Source organism: Zophobas morio, unplaced genomic scaffold (assembly GCF_036711695.1).
Source record: "Zophobas morio isolate AGI-343-1 ecotype UQ-CSIRO unplaced genomic scaffold, CSIRO_AGI_Zmor_V1 ptg000006l, whole genome shotgun sequence".
In the NCBI taxonomy this organism is placed as follows: Eukaryota; Metazoa; Arthropoda; class Insecta; order Coleoptera; family Tenebrionidae; genus Zophobas; species Zophobas morio.
The window spans coordinates 14858351-14879763 of NW_026972111.1; the positions used below are offsets into that span (position 1 = coordinate 14858351).

General features: G+C 38.1%; 4 protein-coding genes and 1 long non-coding RNA gene across 5 annotated transcripts in view; 2 read left to right on the top strand and 3 right to left on the bottom strand.

Annotated features, from left to right (window-relative positions):
- Window positions 1–189: 189 nt before the first annotated feature.
- LOC135123673 (N-acylneuraminate cytidylyltransferase B) lies at window positions 190–1493 on the bottom strand. The gene is made up of 3 exons (XM_064048524.1): window positions 1420–1493; window positions 942–1340; window positions 190–811 (listed from the first exon to the last, which is right to left on the bottom strand). The coding sequence occupies exons 1-3, from the start codon at window positions 1485–1487 to the stop codon at window positions 778–780; spliced, it is 501 nt and encodes a 166-aa protein (XP_063904594.1). The 5' UTR covers window positions 1488–1493; the 3' UTR covers window positions 190–777.
- A 6289-nt stretch (window positions 1494–7782) lies between these two features.
- LOC135123132 (transcription elongation factor 1 homolog) lies at window positions 7783–8224 on the top strand. The gene is made up of 2 exons (XM_064047641.1): window positions 7783–8000; window positions 8092–8224. The coding sequence occupies exons 1-2, from the start codon at window positions 7885–7887 to the stop codon at window positions 8222–8224; spliced, it is 249 nt and encodes an 82-aa protein (XP_063903711.1). The 5' UTR covers window positions 7783–7884.
- Window positions 8225–12077: 3853 nt separating this feature from the next.
- LOC135123847 (activity-regulated cytoskeleton associated protein 2-like) lies at window positions 12078–14041 on the top strand. Its single transcript, XM_064048724.1, has 4 exons — window positions 12078–12178; window positions 12231–12460; window positions 12779–12897; window positions 13688–14041. Exons 1-4 carry the CDS (start codon window positions 12078–12080, stop codon window positions 14039–14041), a joined length of 804 nt encoding a protein of 267 aa, XP_063904794.1.
- Window positions 14042–16035: 1994 nt separating this feature from the next.
- LOC135123848 (uncharacterized) overlaps window positions 16036–21413 on the bottom strand; it is a 167430-nt gene continuing 162052 nt past the window's right edge. Inside the window, exon 5 of the mRNA XM_064048725.1 lies at window positions 16036–16066. Coding sequence (XP_063904795.1) covers window positions 16036–16066 — 31 coding nt within the window. The remainder of the gene's footprint in view (window positions 16067–21413) is intronic.
- LOC135123133 (uncharacterized) lies at window positions 18747–21004 on the bottom strand. The gene is made up of 4 exons (XR_010279552.1): window positions 20746–21004; window positions 20585–20695; window positions 20425–20532; window positions 18747–20371 (listed from the first exon to the last, which is right to left on the bottom strand). It is a non-coding gene; the product is annotated as an uncharacterized LOC135123133 (long non-coding RNA).

Genomic DNA, 21413 nt, shown 5'->3' on the forward strand with positions numbered 1-21413 from the left:
GGTTTACCAGTTCGTTTTAATGTTCATCGGATTGGCCCAAATGTTGATTAAATTCTCGCGGGATTTTCCGTTTTAAATGTTGGTGTTACTGTACCTTGTGCTTTGTAAAAATCCCCGTGTTACCACCGATCGTCTCACGAAGTAGAACATTCCATTTTCGACTAGTTCTCCGTTCCAGTCTTGTCTTCGGGGTCGCTTTTCAATGTTAAAATTGAGGGGTTGTACGCCTTCTTCGGTTTCTAACCACCGTAAATGAAAAGATCTGTGAAGTGACTTAACTGTGACAAAGTGCTTAATAATGTAGACACTAGAAATTCAAAATTAACAAGACCAAAAAATCTTTAAGAAAAAATTAAAAACTGGTGGGTATTCTGGAAACACCTGGAAAAATTATGTTTCTCATCCACCAGTCATAAAAAATTGGTTTAAGGTTATTTAGACAGAACTTCCTTCTCCCCTAAAATTCAGTATCAGCTTATCTTTTTTTTTGCATATCAGTTTGGATAGCGCGGGGTAATACTAATAATTAATAATATAAATTGTCTCATTCAATAATTTTTTTGAGTCATCCTGTATACAAAATGCTAAAAAATATTTTCAGAGCATTTGTTTCTGTACTTTGAACGTTAAATTTTACAATGTTGTTATAGTATTTTGATTTTTTCAAAAATCTGGATTTCTAGAGTAAAAAATCAATACAGAGTTCTAAGACAGACAGAAAAGGAAGATCTATTTTTTCATTCTCTACAAGTCATGAAGTGTCGAGAAAACGTTAAATTAATCGTTCGACGGATGGTTCCTAGTTTCTAGCCTAAATCGGAAAGTAAAAATGAATTGTATGAAAAGAAATATAAATTAGGTATGTTATCTGGGATATACCTATACATCATAATATGTATGCAAAAATTAGACAAAAGTAATGTCTAAAAACTGTGACCTACCTGCTAACAGAGAAAACACACTCTGCACCTTGATTAATCCACCATATTGCCTCCATTAAATACCATTTTTTAATAAATGGTGAAGTACACTGTATTAAAGCAATTACATCAGCTTCAGGATGGCTGCGGATAAAATCTAACACACCTAAAATGGAGGGTGCGTCGTCTGTGGCCGATTCTTTTGATCTCCAGTGTACATTTACGTAAGCGGCTTCTTTAAAAATATGTTCATTATCAGTGGACACCCATACTGATGAGAAATCCACTTGTAATACAGTATTTAAAGTTATGTTTAAAATCGAATGGTCTCCGATTTTGGCTAGATTCTTTAACGGAATCCCTTTAGAACCACCTCTCGCTAAGATTAGAGCTGCCACGTGGTTGTCAGTTAGTGGATTCCTGTAAAACTTTATTTTTCAGCTAATGCTAACTAGGTAAATTTTTCTTTCATAAAAGCCTACGTTAAAAACTAACTTACCAATTTTGCAGTTTACACGAAAATGATAGAGCAACAGTTAAAATCTGGAGAATACACACGTTATACATATTTAGTAGACGCTTTTAAGATCTATGTCACTTCAATCGCGTCTTTTATCCTATTATCCAATTGAATTTATTAAATTAATAAAAAATGTTAATTTAGTTATTACGTCCATTTGTTCACAATCTTCTGTATATAAAGAATGTTTCCCCTTAATAATTTAATTTCTCTCGCGTAATATCTTGAATAGTGCGTGCATTGATTTCCTTTAGAATGATTGTTTGTATGCCCAAAAAGTAAGTTTCCATCAAAATACCGTCGATTCTCCGGTTATATTGAAATTGAAAATTACGTTTACCTAGAAATTGGGCATACAATCTCTTATGTGTGCTTTAAAAATGTTTGTACAATCTTCCGGCGTTGTACCAATAGTACCTTCGGAGGTATCCGAAATAAATGGGGGGCATTTTTCTAATTCTGAACTAGAGATGTTAGTGAATAAATTATAGTTTAAAAAACTAAAAACACGCTTTTAACGGTAAATGTCACACGTGACTTTTGTCACTACAGTCAAGAGTACGATTGCACTCAAATTTTGTGACATGGCAAAATTTAGAGAGTGGAGTGGACCCAAATGGCTTGATCGTATGAAACTATTGTATTGTCATCCAAATTACACATCCTTGCAAAGTTTCAAATATATTGTTACGTTGATCGGTGAATAAAAATCGGCGTGGGTAAAACTCAACAATTTATTTCTTAACAACTCGAATTTACATGACTGATTACACAGCGATTATGTACAAAATAATTCCGGCGCAACTTGACTGGCTTCTCTCAACATTCGCTGGACTCGACTCCCACACTCCCGACGGTAGTTCCCATTTAAACAGCCACTCGGTCCTTCTCAAAACGCCTCCGTCACCGCTTCTAGATTTGTCTGGAGCTCGGAACTTCCGCTTCTAGGCTTTTTTTTAGCGAACGCCGTCCAGCCGTTGTCACCGGCGATGCGAGACCCATCATCGCCGCACATACTAGAAAAACCATAGGCGTCGTATGGGTTTATTTCGTAACAATACGATAATTAGAAGTAGGTTAAAATCGAATTCCTAGATTTCTTTACATAATTAGTTGTTAGTTACAAGTGAAGGTAATACAAGTGTTCGATCCACTCAGGTACACCGAAGGAGAAGGGGTGCATCAGACGCCTTTCACCCACCACTCTCACTTTGAAAATAGATGTAAATATTTTTATAGATTTGAGAATAAACCGTCATAGAGTAAAGTTGTGTCTCACTGAGGCTATATTAATAGCTTCATTTTTGGTTACCTATTGTGATTCATCATTTGGTCATCCATTGTGGCCTGGTCCTTCGAGAAAACACAGTTTTCGTTAGGTCACCCACTTATGACCAAACAATAAGCCTGTTAAAACGGTTTGTTTTAATTGTTTTTCCTACAACACTGTAAGAAAGATATCAATTTGAGATAACTGAGTAGGCATGAGAGCTGACAGTTTTATTCATCTGTCAAAATTAGAGAGTTTTTGCACTACGTATGACCATGGCCGACTAGTATAAAGATTATGGCCTGTCCAAGAGGTACGATACGTGTTGCCATCTATTAATAATTACACTTAATAATTTAGCAAAATTTTAATTTGACTTGACATTATGGGACTTCAAAACGTGTAATGGTGGTTTGTTTGGGTATGAATGCCTTTGTGCCTTTCAAAAGGTGTTAATAATTCTTTTGTCGATTTTGAATTATTAATAGATGCCAGCACGTATGGTACCTTTGGCATTCCTTTGGACAGGCCATAATCTTTATGCTAGTCGGCCATGGTGAAAATTCAAACATTATACATTTGTTATGTGAATAGTTGTATGTAATCTAACATAAAATGATAGAAGGGTTACACAGCGCAAAAGAAAAACCTTGACAGTGATAAAATATTATTATTGGTCACAAAGGCACTGAATTAAAAATGATGGTAACACTTATCTTATATTGTTTGTAGAACCCAAATAAGAAGATGAAGAAAACTTTATTAGCCCTGGAAAGACGTTCGATAACACAGAGCTTAGTTTACAGTGATTACACAAAATGATTTCGGCGCAGCTTGACTGGACTCTTCTCGTTAAATGAATATCCTCGTTCCCGTGGAGTCCATTTAAACCCACACTTCCTTTTAGATGTGCGGTGATCGGGATCTTTCTGGATTGCCGTTCGCGATTTAGGCTTCCAGGCTGTTTTTAACGATCCGCCGCTCACTGTCGATGAGTCATCATCGGCGTACAGATCAGACAGCTCTCGGCGGATTATAGGTGTCGTACCGGGGCGGCGTATGGATTTATTTCCTAACAATATTGTAAAATTTTTAATACATATGTGTTAGCAATTGTTTTTAACACTTGCTCTATATGTGCTCGTATTCTTTTTTACTTATTCTTGTTTTACTTTGTTAAACAACTGTGCCTACACATTTCCAATAAATATGCATTTATAGCTGCAAAATGCGAATGTTATTCCCAATAGCCACATAATATGCTCAACTTTTATTGGCACAGTATTGTTGAATTTCACACACAGGAAGTCATAGGTACATTAAATCGTATTTGAGTAAAACAAAACACACTATATACACACAATATACTATATTTTTAATAACGTAAACAAAAATGAATAATACTTAAACAAAAATATAAAAAATCTAAAAGTTGTCTAAGATGATTTTCTCCAGGCACTCCATTTAACGTTTGGCTTCTTCGTGGATGGCCACCACTTCTTCATTTTTTGAAAAGATAAAAATTATTAGGACCATTACTATTTGAAAAGTTGATTTTCAATTACCTAGTTGAATTTGTTCTTCTCTCTCTCAGTGCTGCTTGAGCAGGCACTTTTTTAGAAGACTCTTTGAGGTTCTCCGTCGCCTTCTCTGGTAGCTCAAGGGTTTTCTTGTGGACTTTTCGGCTGCCTTCCTCTTCTTGGCTAACTTGAGTTGTTACTTTTTCACGAGTACCATCCCAACAGCAATAGCTTCACCATTTCAAAATCCACCATCTCTTCAAAGCAATTTTGAATTTGCCTGTCCACAGACACATCGATTTCGAAATTCTTGTGTTCGCAGTTGGCCATTTCGAAATTGTCACCACAAACACAAAATACACACTGAATGGAAAAGGGTCCACTGAACAATTTATACCTGCCCAAGATACCGCTTATCAAAACGCACGAGGGAAGGGGAGAACAAGGGTTTTTCTTTTCGACAAAGTAGGGGGGGATATGACGTTCAGAGGAGTTGATGGAAAGAGAGAAAATGTCTTTGAAAAATCACAAATATGGTTAATTATTACATTTATGGATGGTAAAATTACATTTCTTTATTACAGTCTAGACATCCAAATATTGCACGATATCACTTGTCGAGAGTACCGCACGCTTTACTCAGTATAGGTACGTATGTTTGGCTCTGATACAAATATATTGTTTGAAGGGTTTCTAGATAAACTGCACAAATTTTTACACGTTCTAAACCAAATTTCATTTATCGAGCTTGGCACCGAGGTACGCCACACTCACGCGTTATTTGCGAAATTTCGGACAGTCGCAAAACCGCTTTAAAAATTATTAATTTAACTAGTGATCGTTATTTTATTAAAGAACCATTCACTATTGACACATGTACATATGAGCAAAAAAAAGAAGACATATAAACGCAGAATTAAATTTAATTTAATAAAATAACAGAAGCAGAACAACTACGAAATTTTCTTAATTAAAACAATCAAGGAGGCTGTTTTTGTAAAGAGTGTTTTTCATCATTTGATTATAAGTTTGGCCGTTAATAAATGTTTCCCGAGAAAACAATGCCGTTAACTCTTACAGACGGCTCTCAAATTGTAGCTCTGTTTCTGATATCTTGTTAAATTAAAGTTAATTCTGCGGTTATTTGCCTTCTTTTTTTTGCTAATGTATACATCATGGGTGGGATTTTGTTGCTATAACCTTCAAACATCGGTATCGATAAAATGTGGTCGTCTTTCTCTATCGCATCTGAAATTTATATTTTCCTCCTTGTCATTTATCGCTTCGTATCGTGCCGGTAGAAGCAAAATCCCACCCCATGTGTCAATAGTGAATGGTTCTTTAATAAAATAACGATCAATAGTTAAATTAATAATTTTTTAAGTTGGGTTTTGAGAAATTTTTCAGGGTGGCCGTTTTTTTTGCCGGTTACTGTATTTCAGTTACGTAGAATGATAAATATTTAGAAATTGGAATAAAGTAAATGATCACATATATTCTTATTCTGAGCAAAAGAAACAACTGATAGACAAATGAATCCAAAATGAAGATCAATCAGAAGCTATATACAAGCCGGGTTTAATATGGAGAAATGGAGGATACTACAGGCTGTTCATTTTATCTGTTCACTCCAGACAATCTTTGCATAGGCAACATATTATACACCCCAGACACGACTTCGTCCACTTTTTTTTATGAAGCAATCATAGCAATCACGGAAGAAAAATGAGGAAGATGTCAATGCCAAATAATGACAAAATTGAACAAATAAATTCTCAATTTATTAATAGATCAGATTACTACGAAAACGAATTTATAATAAATGTTCAAAATGCCTGCATCCACTATCTTCACTAAGTCGTATCCTACGTTCAAAATTTCTAAGAATTGTAACATATCGGAAGTTATAGAATATAGATCTGCATGAGGTTATTGTCCTTTCACGTAAGTGGTTTTCATTTTCGATTGGGACAATATAAGTGTCATTTTTCACCTTCCCCCAAAGAAAAAAATCTAATGGCGTTAGATCAGGGCTCCGTGCCAACCTCGGTGTATGTAGTTCCTAACGTCTCTCCGATAATGAGCGTTACCAACAATTCCACACCAAGCATTAACTTTGAAAACTTCTTGGAAGTGCTTTTCTTGATACCAATGGGAATTTTACTGGGCATATTAATGTAAGTTGTGTCTGTTTACACACCCGTTTTTGGTAAATGTGGCTTCATCCTTAAACAAAACATTAAATAAAAAATCTTGATTGTCTCGTAATTGAGCCCTCACGAATTCGCAAAACACTAGCCGTGGGATAAAATCGCGTTCTTTTAATCGTTAGACAATTTTCACATGATATGGATGAAATCGGTTTGCCTTTAAGATGTTGCAAACCGAACCCAAACTAATCTCCTTGCATTCTGATTTTATTCATGTGGGGATTTTTTGCTACAATTTCAATTAGAGCAGGTTCATTATCCGGCATTGTTACAGTTCGATTTCTAACTTTATTTTTTTTTGAATTGCCCAAATTCTGGTAAGTTTTTTGAAGTTTTTTAAACGCTTGATTTGAGGGAGTTCTTCTATTGAGATATTACCTGGCGCAAAGAAGAACAGCATCAAATATAAATATTTTGTCACTCTTTCCCAATATTAATAGCATGTCTGTTTTTTCAGAATACGAAAACATTTTAAAGCAAACGTAAATTGAAAATATTTGGCTGACAGAAATAATTTGTCATAATTTTGGTTCTGATCATTACTATCCATGTATTCATTATTATTTAAATAACAAAATGAAACGTAAAATAGGTTGTCTATGCAAAAATCTTCATGCGTGAAAAGATAAAATCAATACCCTGTATATCCGAGCTGCCAAAAACTCTAAATCATCAAACTATAAATTTTATATGCAGGTTGTCCCAGTCATGTTCCGCGCCTTATGTACTGAGAACGGATAGAGATATCAAAATTCCGTAACACCATTATTTTTAGCTTAAAGGGACAGTGCAAATATGTCTTTTACCTGAGAAGGCACACAGCATATATGCGTTACATTCGTAATGTAAGTTAAGCTTTCCCATTCTAACCAAAAATGGCGTTTGGAGATTTTCAATATCTCTATCTGGTCTGACCCTAGAATGCCGCGGACTTTTTACTGGGACACTCTGTATAATGGACGATGCCAAATGTTAAAATTTTGTTTTTTGAAATAATCAAATTATTACAGTGGCACAAGCAAACACTTTTAAGGGAATCAAGCAAATTTATATCAAGTATTAAGCAATTGAAAAAATAAAAAATGTTCTATTTATTGCAGTATAAAAACAAGGATTTTTTTTTTAAACTTGAACGTTCTTTTTAATAGCCCAGATAAACGATTTGCCAGATTTTTATTTACCCAACTTAATCCCCTTATTGCCCACTGTAGAAGAGGTAAACATTATCTCTTGCTTATCCGACCGAAAAATTTACCATCCACCAGGTGGGCCTGCTGTTAAATAAATTCTGCCTTAGCTATAGGTATAAGGACAGGGATTTTTAATTTGTTATTTATACTGGAACAGTGCAACGACGTGGTACCCAGCTGTAGTTTCCAACTTTAAACATTAGTGGATTTCGTTTAGGGAAGTGTACCAGTGAATTTAATTCTTGTAAATAAACATGGGACGCAGATGTGCTAAAAGGAAGCTAGTTCCCAAGAGGAAAGTTGTGGTACCATTGGATGAAGTATTTAATTGCCCCTTTTGCAATCACGAGAAGTCTTGCTACATCAAAATGTGAGTATTTGTTTTTTTTAACCATTTATATACTCCAGTTACAAATGTAACTTGTTTTAGGACATGTAATAATTTGTATTTTTTTTTTCAGGGATAAGGGTCGAAGTATAGCAAAAACAAGGTGTGAAGTTTGTTTGGAAGCATTTCAAACTAGAATACACCTTCTCTCAGCACCATTGGATGTGTATAACGACTGGATCGACGCTTGTGAATCTGTAAATTAATTTTACGTTTTCTATTGTATAGTTTAGTACTTACACAGTGTTTGACTTTACATGTTTGTGAATATTTAAAATTATTTTATCATGAATGTAATTTGCTAATGTTCACTGCATTAAAACTTTTTGTAAATAATTATATCATGATTTTTTACCCTTAAATTTTTCCCAGAGAGATGACGATGCTTCTTTTTGGCAAAGACAACACATTTCAACGAAAAAAAAATCGTAAGTTTTTGAAATATACATTCAGTAAATAGAACACTCTTTATTTTTCAATGGGACAATATTTGATATGAATATATTTATTAAACTACTTGAAAAATAGTCAGTTGTTCTGTTGTAATTTTCAATTATTAAAAAAAAAAAATAAATGAGTGAAAACGTTAAGAATTTACGGTTGGCATACAAGATACATACTTAGGTAAATACTTGAAAATTTGAACACCTATTACCTAACATCTATTATTTTTGTTATGTATAACACAGCAGTCATTATGACATATGACATCATTGTATTCCCAGATCGTTAAAAATTGCATGTTCTTTAGTTATTCCTATAATAGTTATACTGCTTTAGAAAAGTTTTTAAAACGTGTAAAATGTGAATTTTACGCTTAGGTTAATTGTTTTTAAATCAAATTTTATCGAAACAATTGCTGAATCTGTCAAGATCGTTGAAAAGCATAAGATATTCAATTGGGAGTTTTTCTAAGACAAATGACATAAGGAGATCGACATAACAGCGACACAACAAACCAAGATGAAGATTAACCTGAAGCTATATGCAGGCCGAGTTTAATATCAAGATTTCAAGCGTGTATCTGAGCTGTCACAACTCTTTCAATACTCTATTCATTCTTAAGGTAACAGGTTTACTATAAAATTTGAACTTCTGTCAATAATATTTATGACACTTATATTTATGAATAAACAGTTGCACAAGATAGGGACACACCAGTTAGTCAAGAAACAATAAGGCAATAAACATTATTTAACCTAAGTTCACACTTTTATGATAATCCTTAAAACTTAGCTCTGCCACTTCTATTTGCCGACGCTATATAAAGCCGTGGAGTTAGATTAGGAAGAACCTGTACAATCGATGGTGTTCAGATTCAAAATTTTATTTTTTGCAAAATGTTACAATGAAACAACCAAACATTTTTAAGGAAAGCGATGGAGTTATACAGGTTGCCGCATCCAAGTCTGGACATAGGGAGTTAACATGGCAAGTTAGTTTTTATTTTATAACATCTCCCCAGATCACTTTAAAGCTATTATTTAGTGATGCCTTCGCGGAGGTCGAAGAGCATCGCACTCATTTACTGTGAAAAGATTTTAAAAATCGTATTTTGAAATTCGCGCCCGATCCGATTTGTCGCGAAATGTTCCGTCGCACTGCCGAAGTTCGGCGATTGCGTCTTTGGATTAAGCATGCAAAATCCAAATGCCAAAGTGAAATTAGAAATTATTCTCAGAAATCAACGAACAACTCAAACTGAATTATTTTATTCAGTGTGATGATTATTGTAGGACAAATTAAATGGAATAAATGCAAAAATTGATCCATTCATTCGTTATAGTACGCGACCCCGTCAAACGAGCCATCTCCAACTACACTCAAGCCGTATCCAAAAAGCCCGAGATGAAGATTTGGAACAGCTGGTCTTTCTCAAAACCCCATCGGCAGCATTGTGACATATCCTGGGAGCCCGTCAAGCTAGGAATGTACTCGCACTGGCTCACTCAGTAATCACTAGAGAGCGGATTTTATGAAATTTGCATATCAGTTATTTTTTGCATATAAGTCTTGATATTTAATATGTGAGCGAATCATGCAAATTAAAAATGAATACAGCTATAAAAAAATTGCATATTTGCATATAAAGCGCTCTAAAACGATCAAGGACCTGGGTGTCATGTTTGACAGTAAAATGTCTTTCTGTGACCATTACGATAGCATCATAGCGTCATCCTATAAAACATTGGGCTTTGTGTTGCGAAATGGTAAACTTTTTAATTCAGAGGAAACATTCTTAATTCTGTTTAAAACTTTTGTTAGATCTTAGCTAGAATATGCAAATTTTATATGGTCTCCAATATATAATATCCATACAACTTCCGTAGAAAAGGTGCAACGTCGATTTGCAAAGTCTCTATTCTATTTTCGTACTGGTTCATATCCGCCCAGAGGGTATGATCATAGCTTTCTCCTTAGGGATGTCGACCTTCCATCTCTATCCAGTAGGCGAGAATACTTCTCAATCAACTTTCTTCACCAGCTTGTATCAGAAGTTGTTGACTGCAGTGATCTGTTGTCCAAATTGTTCTTTCAGTTCAAATCGTTCAATTTCCGAAATCTGAATGTTTTTCAGCTACAAACACCAAAATCTAACGCACTGCAGATAGATGTCTCCTGTGCATAAGATGATAAAAAAATATTCTCGCATGGAACAAGATGGTCTTGATATATTTTGTTGCAGCAAAGCTGATATCAAAAAGACGACTTTCAGATATGCTTAATTCAAATCGAAGATTATCCTTGTCCTATAATTGGGTTCGCCTGTTGGACATTGTAATTCTTAATAATAATAATAATAATAATATATTTGCCTTCTGCTGCATATTTCACGTAACGGGTACATATTTTGCATTTTTATCAATTTTTGTGCTAATTTGAAAAAAAAATTGTCATTCCATCGGCATTTATCTAAAAAAACAAAATTTCATTAATCATATTGCAAATACATATTGTCCTCAGTAGAGAGCGGATTTTATGAAATTTGCATATCCGTTATTTTTTGCATATAAGTCTTGATATTTAATATGTGAACGAATCATGCTAATTAAAAATGAATACAGATATAAAAAAAATTGCATATTTGCATATATTTGCCATCTACTGCATATTTCACGTAACGGGTGCATATTTTGGATTCTTATCAATTTTTGTGCTAATTTAAAGAAAAATTGTCATTCTATCGGCATTTATCTAGAAAGACGAAATTTCATTAATCATATTGCAAATATTGTCCTGAGCTTCAAATAACTGAGAAAGGTTTGGGTTTTATGGTAGTTTGGAGGAACCATTGGGTGTTAAGCCATCCTTCCAGGTCAATTCGGGTCCTACTTACTTTTGGAAATCCCGTTCATTCCCAATATTTTTGTTCGTTACTTAAGTGTATAAATGGTATGTTTTATGGTGGTCGAAGGGACGTTATCCTATCATTTTTCATCGTGCGTTTGCATTTAAGCATTTAAAGCAATAGAGGTGTGTCAATATGTAGATAACTGAAATTAATTTGTGGATTAAACCTTTTCCTGAACTTATTCTTCAAGAAGGAACTATGTTTTGTCGCGCCTGCTGTAATCCGGTAAGCATTTTTACATCTGGGGACGTACTTTTTCTACTTAGAAAAGCATATTTTAGAATCACCGGAAAAACTTTTTGTTGTAACGGAACACCTAACGCCATCATCCCACGCCACGCTGAAGCTCAACCACGGCCCCACTCCGCGCGCATTCGTTAGTACACTGTGTCCGCTACCCACGCGCTCAGTGCCATTTACGCTCGAATGATGACGCTCTCGGCAACAGCCTACGCACCGTGGAATTCAAACGGACTAGAAGAGGCCCTCGGAACGACCACCAGGCGAATTCAATTCATCCCCTTGAACCGCACTACTCGGTGGTCGACCCAAGGTTTTATTTGGAAAAGGCAGTACTCGAACTGGGTTTTGAATTGGAATAATCCCTCGGCTCCGATAAGCGCGCTCTAAATACGGCCAATATTGGACCTTGGAGATTCCATCAGCCTTTCACGATACCGCGAAAAAGCCCGCGTCTCCACCCCACGATGACAGCAGTTCAGATGACCCAAGAGCAATTTCGGGAATTGCTCAATCGAATAACTGATTACCACCTGATTACCACCCCCGGAGGTGACATCGCTCAAAAGCAATACGCGACACCTCACCCAATGCGCGGCACGTTTCGACGGCACCCGTAGTCACGCTGCTGTCGAGGAGTTCATTACGGCCGCAAATATCTTCAAGGATATGGAAGGAATCAGCGACCAAGCGGCCATAGCGGGATTACCGCTATTGCTTACAGCAGAGGCCAACCAATGGTGGAACGGGGTGAAGAGCACGATCGAATCGTGGAAACACGCCATCGAGTTGATTCGAAAAGCTTTCGCTCCGCGCCGTGCAAATCACCGCCTCTTCCTCGAAATACAAGGTGATTGCGAAATACATGCAAAAAAAATGGGGAATAGCGCACAATATGATTATGTCACTGGGTAAAATTCACGGTCCTAAGTAGTAGCAGTGTCTAGAAAAAATTGTTTGAAATTAAATGTAAATTGGTGTACGCGCCGCTGGACTGTTTTGTGACCTACATAATTACTACAATGAATGGAACAGAGCGAGTCGGATTAAGAACCAAAAAAGTGACTTTATCAGGCACTTTTTTAATTGCAACGTGAAAAACACGAAAAGGGCCAGTTAGCATCGAGCGGTCGGTGAAATCGGTTTATGGTGGAGTTTTCCCATGCAGATTGTGTCGATATGGTAATTGGTGCGCGAACATTTACATCAGTAGTACAGCAACTCCGAGATCATGGTACCTTCAACTTCAAACTCACGATCGTGGCCGTGATAGGACAGAAAGAAGAAGTTGGATTTTCACAGCTTGTAGTGCATCCTACATTAAAAGAATACGGCCACATCCAAACCATGTTGACAAAGTACAGGGTTTGGAGCCCGCTGATTGTCCACGTTGTGTAACTCACTTTTTGTCCGACCAAACTCCACATGCTCGTCAACAAGTACGATTGCAAGAGACGGTTTTCGATAAATGTGTATCGGTTGGATGAAACAGTTCGTTTGTGAAAATCAACAGTGTCCAGAAATTATCGAAGAGCTTCAACAACAAGTGAAAGTGGCAGCCGCTACTCCGGTCTTTTTTTACCTATCAACAAACATCTTGCGACGCTCTAACGCCTGTATGGCTAGTCAAGGACAACATTTTCAACATTTCTTATAAAAAGGTAGTAACATTTTAAGTTGCTCTTATTTTTGTTCCAATAAACAATGCAAAATCGTTGTGGCAAGGACCAAACATCCGTCAGAATCAAAAGTTGATCATCATGAAGCATTACCAAAAAATTTTCGCACTGACCTTTAACGATGAATGAATAAATGAATGAACGAATGATAAGCAGCAAAAAGTCGGTTTTACTTTTAATTGAAACTGAAAGTGTTTAGGTCGTTTTTATTCGAACGTTTTTCCAACTCTGTTTACAAGGTGGCTCAGTGCCTTCGTATCGAGGGTGGTTCATGGGGGTTTTGTCCCATTCGATTTTTAATTTGTTTTTTCTATATTTCGACTCTACTAGGGTGGGGGATGCCGTGGTTAAAATATTTGCACTTATTTCGCAGTCACCCTGTATTTAATTATACCCAGCCAGAAGACCTGCCCACCGACAAATATGTAACTCTACAGAGAGAGCGGTTGGGGCAGATGTCCCGCGAATTGGACGAGCAGTGGCAACTTGATGTCATTTACGGTCTACTACGCTACAAGATCCGCGATCGGGTTCCTCGCACTGATATCGCCACCTTTCAAGAACTGCTCGAAAGGTGCAGGGATGTCGAGGAAAACGAGCGCGAGAGTGGAACCACCAAACGAGTCACGCCAGCGGCAGCCAGCGCCGCAACCGCACCCGCCAATGAGAGAAAGGAGAGAACAAGAATCAAGTGCCAGTTCTGCAAGTGTTTCGGACACACGGCACAGGAATGTCGCAAGCAAAAAAGGTAAAAGATGTCCCAGAACCAGGAAGACCAGATCATCCGATGTTACGGGTGCAACAAGCCCGGAGTATATCGCAGGAATTGCCCGACCTGCAGTTCAAAGGCAGTAACGGCTGTATCGGCGCTTCCTGCAGAGCCACTGGGGTTCTGCGCCGTTGATACGGTCAGGTTATAGCCACGAGTCCGCCCTGCGATCCGTATTAAAATAGAAGACACCTGGGCAACTGCCTACCTCGACACCGCCGCATGCGTAAGTGTCGCAAGCGCCAGCCTGTTCAAGGTGTTGACCGCTAGAGGACTTCACGCGGGCGAAGAAAATGTAGAGGTCACACTAGCCGATGGAGTGACCTGGACCACAAGGGTCCCAACGGTAAGAACGCAGGTCAGTCTAGATGGCCGAAATATTCCTACCACGTTCGCCATGATTTCGGGTCATGAAGGTACGAAGACATTGCTAGGCGCCGACTTCATCGAAGACGTACGCTTAGTCTTGGACCTAGCAGGACGAAGCTACCACTTCAAAGGTGAACCCCAACGAGAATCTCCATTCGTAGAGCAAGCGGTCTACAATGCAAAGGTGCCCACTGACGCCAAAGTACAAACTACCCTAGCGTCCATGCGACCTTCAGATCCACTCGACTCTCTGGAGGAGTCATCCAACCCTTGAAAGATAGCTCCAGAAATAATGGACGTAGACGATGACAATTGCTTTGGTCCACCGCCGCCGATTGCTAAGAAAGCCCCACAAGGTCGCTGGCACGTGTATCAGGCTCCTTATGCCATTGAGTATATGATGCACGATGCATGCCTAGCTTGGGACGCAGTCAGTACCGAACAGAACTACCTCTTCCCAGAGAAACCCCGTAGAACTACATGAGTTCACCTGTTCTCCGTACACCTCCGCGCAAACGAAGCCCAATCGCTATCAGAGGGACAGCGCGGAAACTTAAACCAAATACTCGAGGAGTACGAAGATGTCTTTCGAGAGCAAAGACCACCAACCCCGTATTTGGAGCATGTTATTCCCACTGGGGAACACACTGCCATCTCCCAGCTACCATATCGGCTGACCCCAGCAAAGAAATCGACGGAATGCTTGAGGCAGACATCATAGAGGAGTGCGATAGCCCCTGGGCATCCCCCGTTGTCATGGTGCCCAAGCGAGACGGTACCATTCGGTTGTGCATCGATTACTGTAAACTGAACTCGATCACGACTCCAGATGTTTATCCACTCCCGAGGATGGATGACCTCCTCCATTCAACTGGGGAAAGTTGCCATATAACCACCCTCGACCTACAAGCTGGTTATTGGCAAATTCGAGTCAGGACGGAAGACCGAGATAAGACCGCCTTCATATGTCCATTTGGCCTGTACCGTTTCACTCGAATGCCGTTTGGACTACGAAATGCACCAGCCATGTTTCAGCGCCTAATTGATAGATTCAAAGCAGGACTCCCAGATGTTACGCTCCCCGGCTACCTTGATGACTTAATTGTCATATCCAAGGACTTCGAGAAACACCTGAAAGATCTACGGCAGGTACTGGAACGATTGCGTCTATACCAATTACGCTTCAGACGGCCAAAGTGCACATTCTGATGCCAACGCACTCGGTATCTCGGACACTATGTATCACCAGAAGGAATATCGTTTGCAGAAGACAAAGTCACTGCCTTACTCGAACGAGCAGCTCCAAGAAACCTGAAGCAGCTCCAGATGTTTCTTCAAACGTGCTCCTGGTTTAGAAAATTCATTCCGCACTTTGCAGAGGTCGCTAGGCCTCTCACCCAGTTAACCAAGAAGGACGCTATCTGGGAATGGGGGTCATCCCAGGAAGCCGCCTACAATTCTTTAAAGGAGAAGTTGACATCGGCCCCTATTCTACGACAGGCCGATCTCAGCCAACCATTTGTGCTACGCACTAACGCTAGCGCCTATGCACTCGTTGCATAGCTCTCCTCCAGGGGGAGGGAAACGACAAACGGCCTATCGAGTATGTCAGTCGACTCCTAACGGACGCAGAGAGAAACTATTCTACCACGGAACGCGAAGCTCTTGCGGTCGTCTGGGCACTGACGAAATTCCGCGGTTACGTTGAAGAAAGCTCCGTGGTTGTCATCACCGATCATCAACTTCTTCGATGGCTGATGACACTAAAAACTCCCACGGGCCGCCTCGCAAGGTGGGCCTTACAGCTGCAACCATACAACCTCATTGTTCAGTACACACTAGGGAAGGCTAACGTGATCGCCGATACACTTTCTCGACCACCGATCGTCCCTAGTTCATGCCAGGTTAATGTGGTAGAGATCGACCTCCCTACAGACTCCGCCAACAACAATTAGAAGATCCCGAACTGAAAACGATCATCGGGGCCCTATCATCGATGAAAGCCGAAGAAACCCAACCCTGGACTTCCAAGGGATACCTACTAACCCAAGGAGTTCTCTAACGCTATGGGCCAGACAGCGATAGAGAAGAAGCCCAGTACGCAGTTCCTAAGGACAAGCGTATCACCGTCCTTAAGGAATATCACGATGCTCCAACAGCCGGACATCTAGATGTAGAACGCACCCTATCCCGCATAACCCAGCGCTATTACTGGGTAGGAAAACACGTCAAATTCTGCCCCGAATGCCAGAAATACAAGCCTTCAAACCTCAAACCAGCAGGCCTACTTTAGACGCCCGTGATGCAACAACGGATGGGGGTCATCTCCATAGATCTATTCGGACCACTTCCTACCTCCGAAGAGGGTTTCCAGTGGACATACATCATTGGCGACTACGCAACCAAGTGGGTCGACTTGGACCCTCATCAACGAAGTATTTTTGAGCTATGGCGTGCCCAGACGCATCATCAGCGACAACGGCACCCAATTTGTCAGCGCTGTACTCCAGAAGGCCCTCTACTGTCTGGGAGTCACGCAGTCCTTCACCCCAACGTATCACCTAGAGGCAAATCCAATAGAAAGGAAAAATAGGGATATGAAAACACTCATTGCCAATCCGATAGGGAAAAATCCGCATACCCAATGGCCCGATAAGCTCCCCGCAATCCGATTCGCCATGAGTACTGCCATTTGCAGCAGCACCGGATTCACCCCTGCCTACCTAATGTTCGGACGCGAGCCTCGGACCATCCGCGACGTCACCCAGGACCTACGGGGCCTCAGTCAAGCCCGTGAAACTCACGAAAAGGAACAGCTTCGTCAAAAGTGCCAGGCTGACAAAGGAAGAAGGCCCGTCCCAGAGTACAACCCCGGTGACTTAGTACTTGTAACAACTCACAGTCTCAGCAAAACCCGCGCTGGAATAAGCTCTAAATTTGCACCTCGACGAGATGGGCCCTATCGAGTACTTCAAGCCCGTGGTCCCACTTCATACGAGATCGGAACCAACACAGATCCTTCGCAACCACTGGGGACATACCATAGCTCCCAACTAAGACCTTACCTCAGTACCACCCAGGAAGGCGCGCCGCCTGCACCCATCATGCCCATTCGGAAACGGGGTCGTCCTAGGAAAAACCCCGCGGTCGAGAACCAATGATTGGGACGATACTTTTGGTCCTGAGGGGGAGGATGTAACGCAAGGCCGACTGAATTAATGCGTCATAAGACCTGCTCACTTTGCAGAAAATTCGGTTTTCAAAAAGTAGGCCGTGACGTTTAGAAAGTGGCGACATCTGTCTGCCAATTCTAATCAGTTACTGTCAATCCTTGGCGGGAAACGTAAATGTTCTTGTCAATTATAATATAACAAGTGATATGATTATTATCGATAATATTTCGAGTGAAACCGAGCTGCAGATTCAACGAGTGCGAAGCACGAGTTGAATGTGCTGCTTCGGTTTCACGAGCCATATCTTCGATTATTAATCATATCACGAGTTATATTCAACATGAGAATATAATAAATGAACACATTTTTTGATAATAGAATTGATTTCGTCGTTTTGAGCTTGCCCCCAACGTTGGCAAGCCATAAAAGACAAAAAAATTTATGAAATTCTAAAATTTGTCAATTTGACAGTTTTTAAATTTAGGTAGCAACAGACCACAATAAGGCAATAAAATTATTATCGCTGTGATAGACATGTAACTAAGGGCATGAACAAATTCTATTGGAAGAAATGGGATCATGTGTTACATGAATTATATTCTCAGCGTAATTTTCTCAGTTTATTTTCTTGCTCCATTTTTCACATTTCGTGTTTGATTTAACAATTTTTTCGTGTTCAGTTTCTCACTTCTGTAACAATGGGTAGACGCTGTGCTTTGTACAAAAATAAAGACTTACCTTTGTGTGAAATACCTCAAGACCCCAACACTAGAAAAGAGTGGTTCGAGTTCTTCAAAAAACACTACAGTAAGTATTTTTTAGTCAAATTTACGGTAGACACTTTTCCGATCCACTTGCAGATGCATTCAAAATAACGATTTTACTGTAATTTGCAAGAAGCATTTCAAAGAAAAATGTTTCAAGAAAGTTGCTACATGAGTTTTCAATTTTTCAGTTCTTCCATTTTTTTAATTACAATTTTTCGTTTCGGTTTTTGTTTTATTTATTTTTTAAATTTTTCGCTTTTCACTGTTCGGATTCCATCATTTTTCTTTTTTTTCAAAGTGAATTTTTCCAGTTTTTGGATTTTTCAAGTTTTCAGTCTTCAGTTTTTGGCTTTTCAATTTTAAACTTTTTTAATCAAAATTCCAAAAAATGTATTTTATTCTAATGTTTGATAACAAACAGCAATCTATTTCAACTTATGTACACATTAATTCATTATTTACATACTTATTTACAACATAGGAACTTATAAACTACAATATATGCACATATCTCAACTACAAAGTAAAAATATCCCTCACATGTCATGATACTTTTTTTAATAAACCGACAAAACTATGATTAAGTAAGAAAATACGACAAGGTTGCAGTCCCTCTTCGGTATTTTTGTTCCAATTCAGATTTTTACAGTTTCTATCAACAACACTATTCCCAAAAGAAAACCTGCTTCAAATACGTGCTTTGGTTTTGTTAAGTGTTTTTTCATCTGTGTACCAACTGTCAAGAAGAAAGATAGTTTCGTAGTTGCCATGCTTGAGCATCTTCAGTATTTGGTCGCAGTAAATTTCCCGCTTCCTCTCTGAATCAAACTTTGTCAGTTTGTCAAAAGAGTATGTTTTTGGGAAATCGTTGTGAAATGCTTAAAACACTATGAACAAATTTAAACCACAACCACGACTTGGTACAAAATGTTCATTTTTGTAATGCAAACCCATTGGATCTATATAGTGATAAAAATATTCGACAATGGAAAACAGCCTTGACGTCGTTTTTTGCTAATTCTGAGTACAAGTACTTAGTTAAAAGGTATCATGGCACTTTACATTTCAAAATTTTTAAATATTTTGTGCTCGAAGCGCCGAACAGATGCAAATACAAAAACGCGTCTTGAATGCGTGAACAACGAATCTAGCGCTGACATTTGTTAGACATGAATGCTGCATCCGTTGGGCGATCCTGACAAAAAAGACACACAGACGAAATAAATTACACATTAGAGCAAATATTTACGACACTACTTACAAATAATAAAGTTATTATCAAACTCATATTAGAAATAGAATTAATTGTGCGATGGAAAACTATCTCAATCAAAGAGAATGTGTTAAGAATATGTTAAATGATGTTACCTGTGAACGGTTTGGTCATGTAAATAATATTAATCTGATTAAGATGATTTTCTATAGCACCATACTGTTTTCTATGCAGTGATTTTGGAATGTATGGACAATTTGTAGCCACTACGATGACAAGATGAAGTTCCTGCTGATAGTGCAGGAATTTCGCCTAAATTCTCTGGTTTAGAATTCATTTAGCGTATGCTTTAATGCAATTTTAAATATTTTGTGATATTGTGAAATTTTAAAATTATAAAATTTCCCAGGCATAACACTCGACGGCAAAATATGTTTTACTGTTCCACTTGCAGAAGTAATTTACTCATGATGTCGCCTATAGTTGGTATATGTCGTTTCTTCAATAATATATCGATGAGTTGTGATGTGACAGACAAATTTTCAAACATTGTTGAATCTTTCCCTGTTCATTGTTTTTTTACTGTTGGGAAAGATATTAATAATAATAATAATAAAACTGTAAAACGCATTTCTGTTGATATTGTCCTGAGGTCGGTTAGCGGTATTAAACCCATTTGTCAAAATTTGAGGTTAGCAACCTGATTCGGCCTAAGATATATTTTGTGGTGATACGAAATTACAACACCAGTTGCTGTTTTTAAATTCGTTTTTTTGGCAGGCAGGAAAAGTCTATAATACAAAATGTGATAAATAAAAATAAGTACTTTGGTAGGGAAATTTACCTAGTTTTGAACCGGAAGTATTTTTCAAAACATCGTTCCAATATTAGTTCTTGACGAATAACAGAAGTTTTGGTTCCAATTTTTTTAAAAGTTATGGAAACGCCTGTACTGAAATGTTAAATCAAATTTATAAAGTTAATTTCAAAATATTTTTACTTACCTTAGTTTATGTGTTTTGTTTGCATTTTTCAAATTGGATAGTAGGACGTACGTTAGTTTTTGCTGCAGTTCTCTTCGTATTGTTGTGAAGGCCTCACGAAAGACATTTGTACTGAAATTTCATAATTGCATAACGCCAAATATATTTAGATGATGACTCACCTAAGTAATAGTAAAAGTTGGAGCTTAGCTGAGTTTGGCCGAAAATATAGTTGAAAAGTTTTGGTAAAAAAGTGACCGATCAAGTTAATGTGTGGTCGTCAACTAATTAAAATTTGGGACACTATCAAAATAACTTATCGAAAGTTCAAAATTAGAAGAAAATAAATTTGGTGAAAGTTAAAAATCCGAAAATGATACTTCAGAAAAAACTACAAAGAAAATATTTATAAAAGAAATCGTCAAAATTAGTTTATTCAAGTGAAATATGTGACCATAAAAGAAAGTGACTTATTTGGCTTGTGGTTATATTTTCCATAGATTTAAAAATTACGTGAATCTCAAGAATATGTTTAAATATAAGAATAGATAAATAAAGAAATTAATAAACTTCAGAATATCTGAAGACAGATGAAGGATATAGGTAGGTACCTATGTATACAAAGATATACATCATAAAATAGTGTACTTCTTTTAATTTTCGTCTTTCGTTAATTGTGTTCCACTAATTCTCAAATCCATTTCCTACTGTTATTAAATGGTGCTCTATGTTTCTCAGATTATTTTACCTTGTGTCAAAACAGTTTCTTTTTTTTGGCAAAATAATTTCGTCGACATCAGCCAATGTGGACAGCACTTTAATATTCTACTAAACACTGTTAGAAAATTTT

Coding starts and splice junctions, on each gene's coding strand:
- LOC135123673 (XM_064048524.1), bottom strand. CDS start 1,487: ATGTATAACGTGTGTATTCTCCAGATTTTAACTGTTGCTCTATCATTT. Junction 1,341..1,419: donor TCGTGTAAACTGCAAAATTG/GTAAGTTAGTTT, acceptor AAAGTTTTACAG/GAATCCACTAACTGACAACC. Junction 812..941: donor TGTGTTTTCTCTGTTAGCAG/GTAGGTCACAGT, acceptor TTTCCGATTTAG/GCTAGAAACTAGGAACCATC.
- LOC135123132 (XM_064047641.1), top strand. CDS start 7,885: ATGGGACGCAGATGTGCTAAAAGGAAGCTAGTTCCCAAGAGGAAAGTT. Junction 8,001..8,091: donor AAGTCTTGCTACATCAAAAT/GTGAGTATTTGT, acceptor TTTTTTTTTCAG/GGATAAGGGTCGAAGTATAG.
- LOC135123847 (XM_064048724.1), top strand. CDS start 12,078: ATGACAGCAGTTCAGATGACCCAAGAGCAATTTCGGGAATTGCTCAAT. Junction 12,179..12,230: donor GGAGGTGACATCGCTCAAAA/GCAATACGCGAC, acceptor CGGCACCCGTAG/TCACGCTGCTGTCGAGGAGT. Junction 12,898..13,687: donor TGATAGGACAGAAAGAAGAA/GTTGGATTTTCA, acceptor AATTATACCCAG/CCAGAAGACCTGCCCACCGA.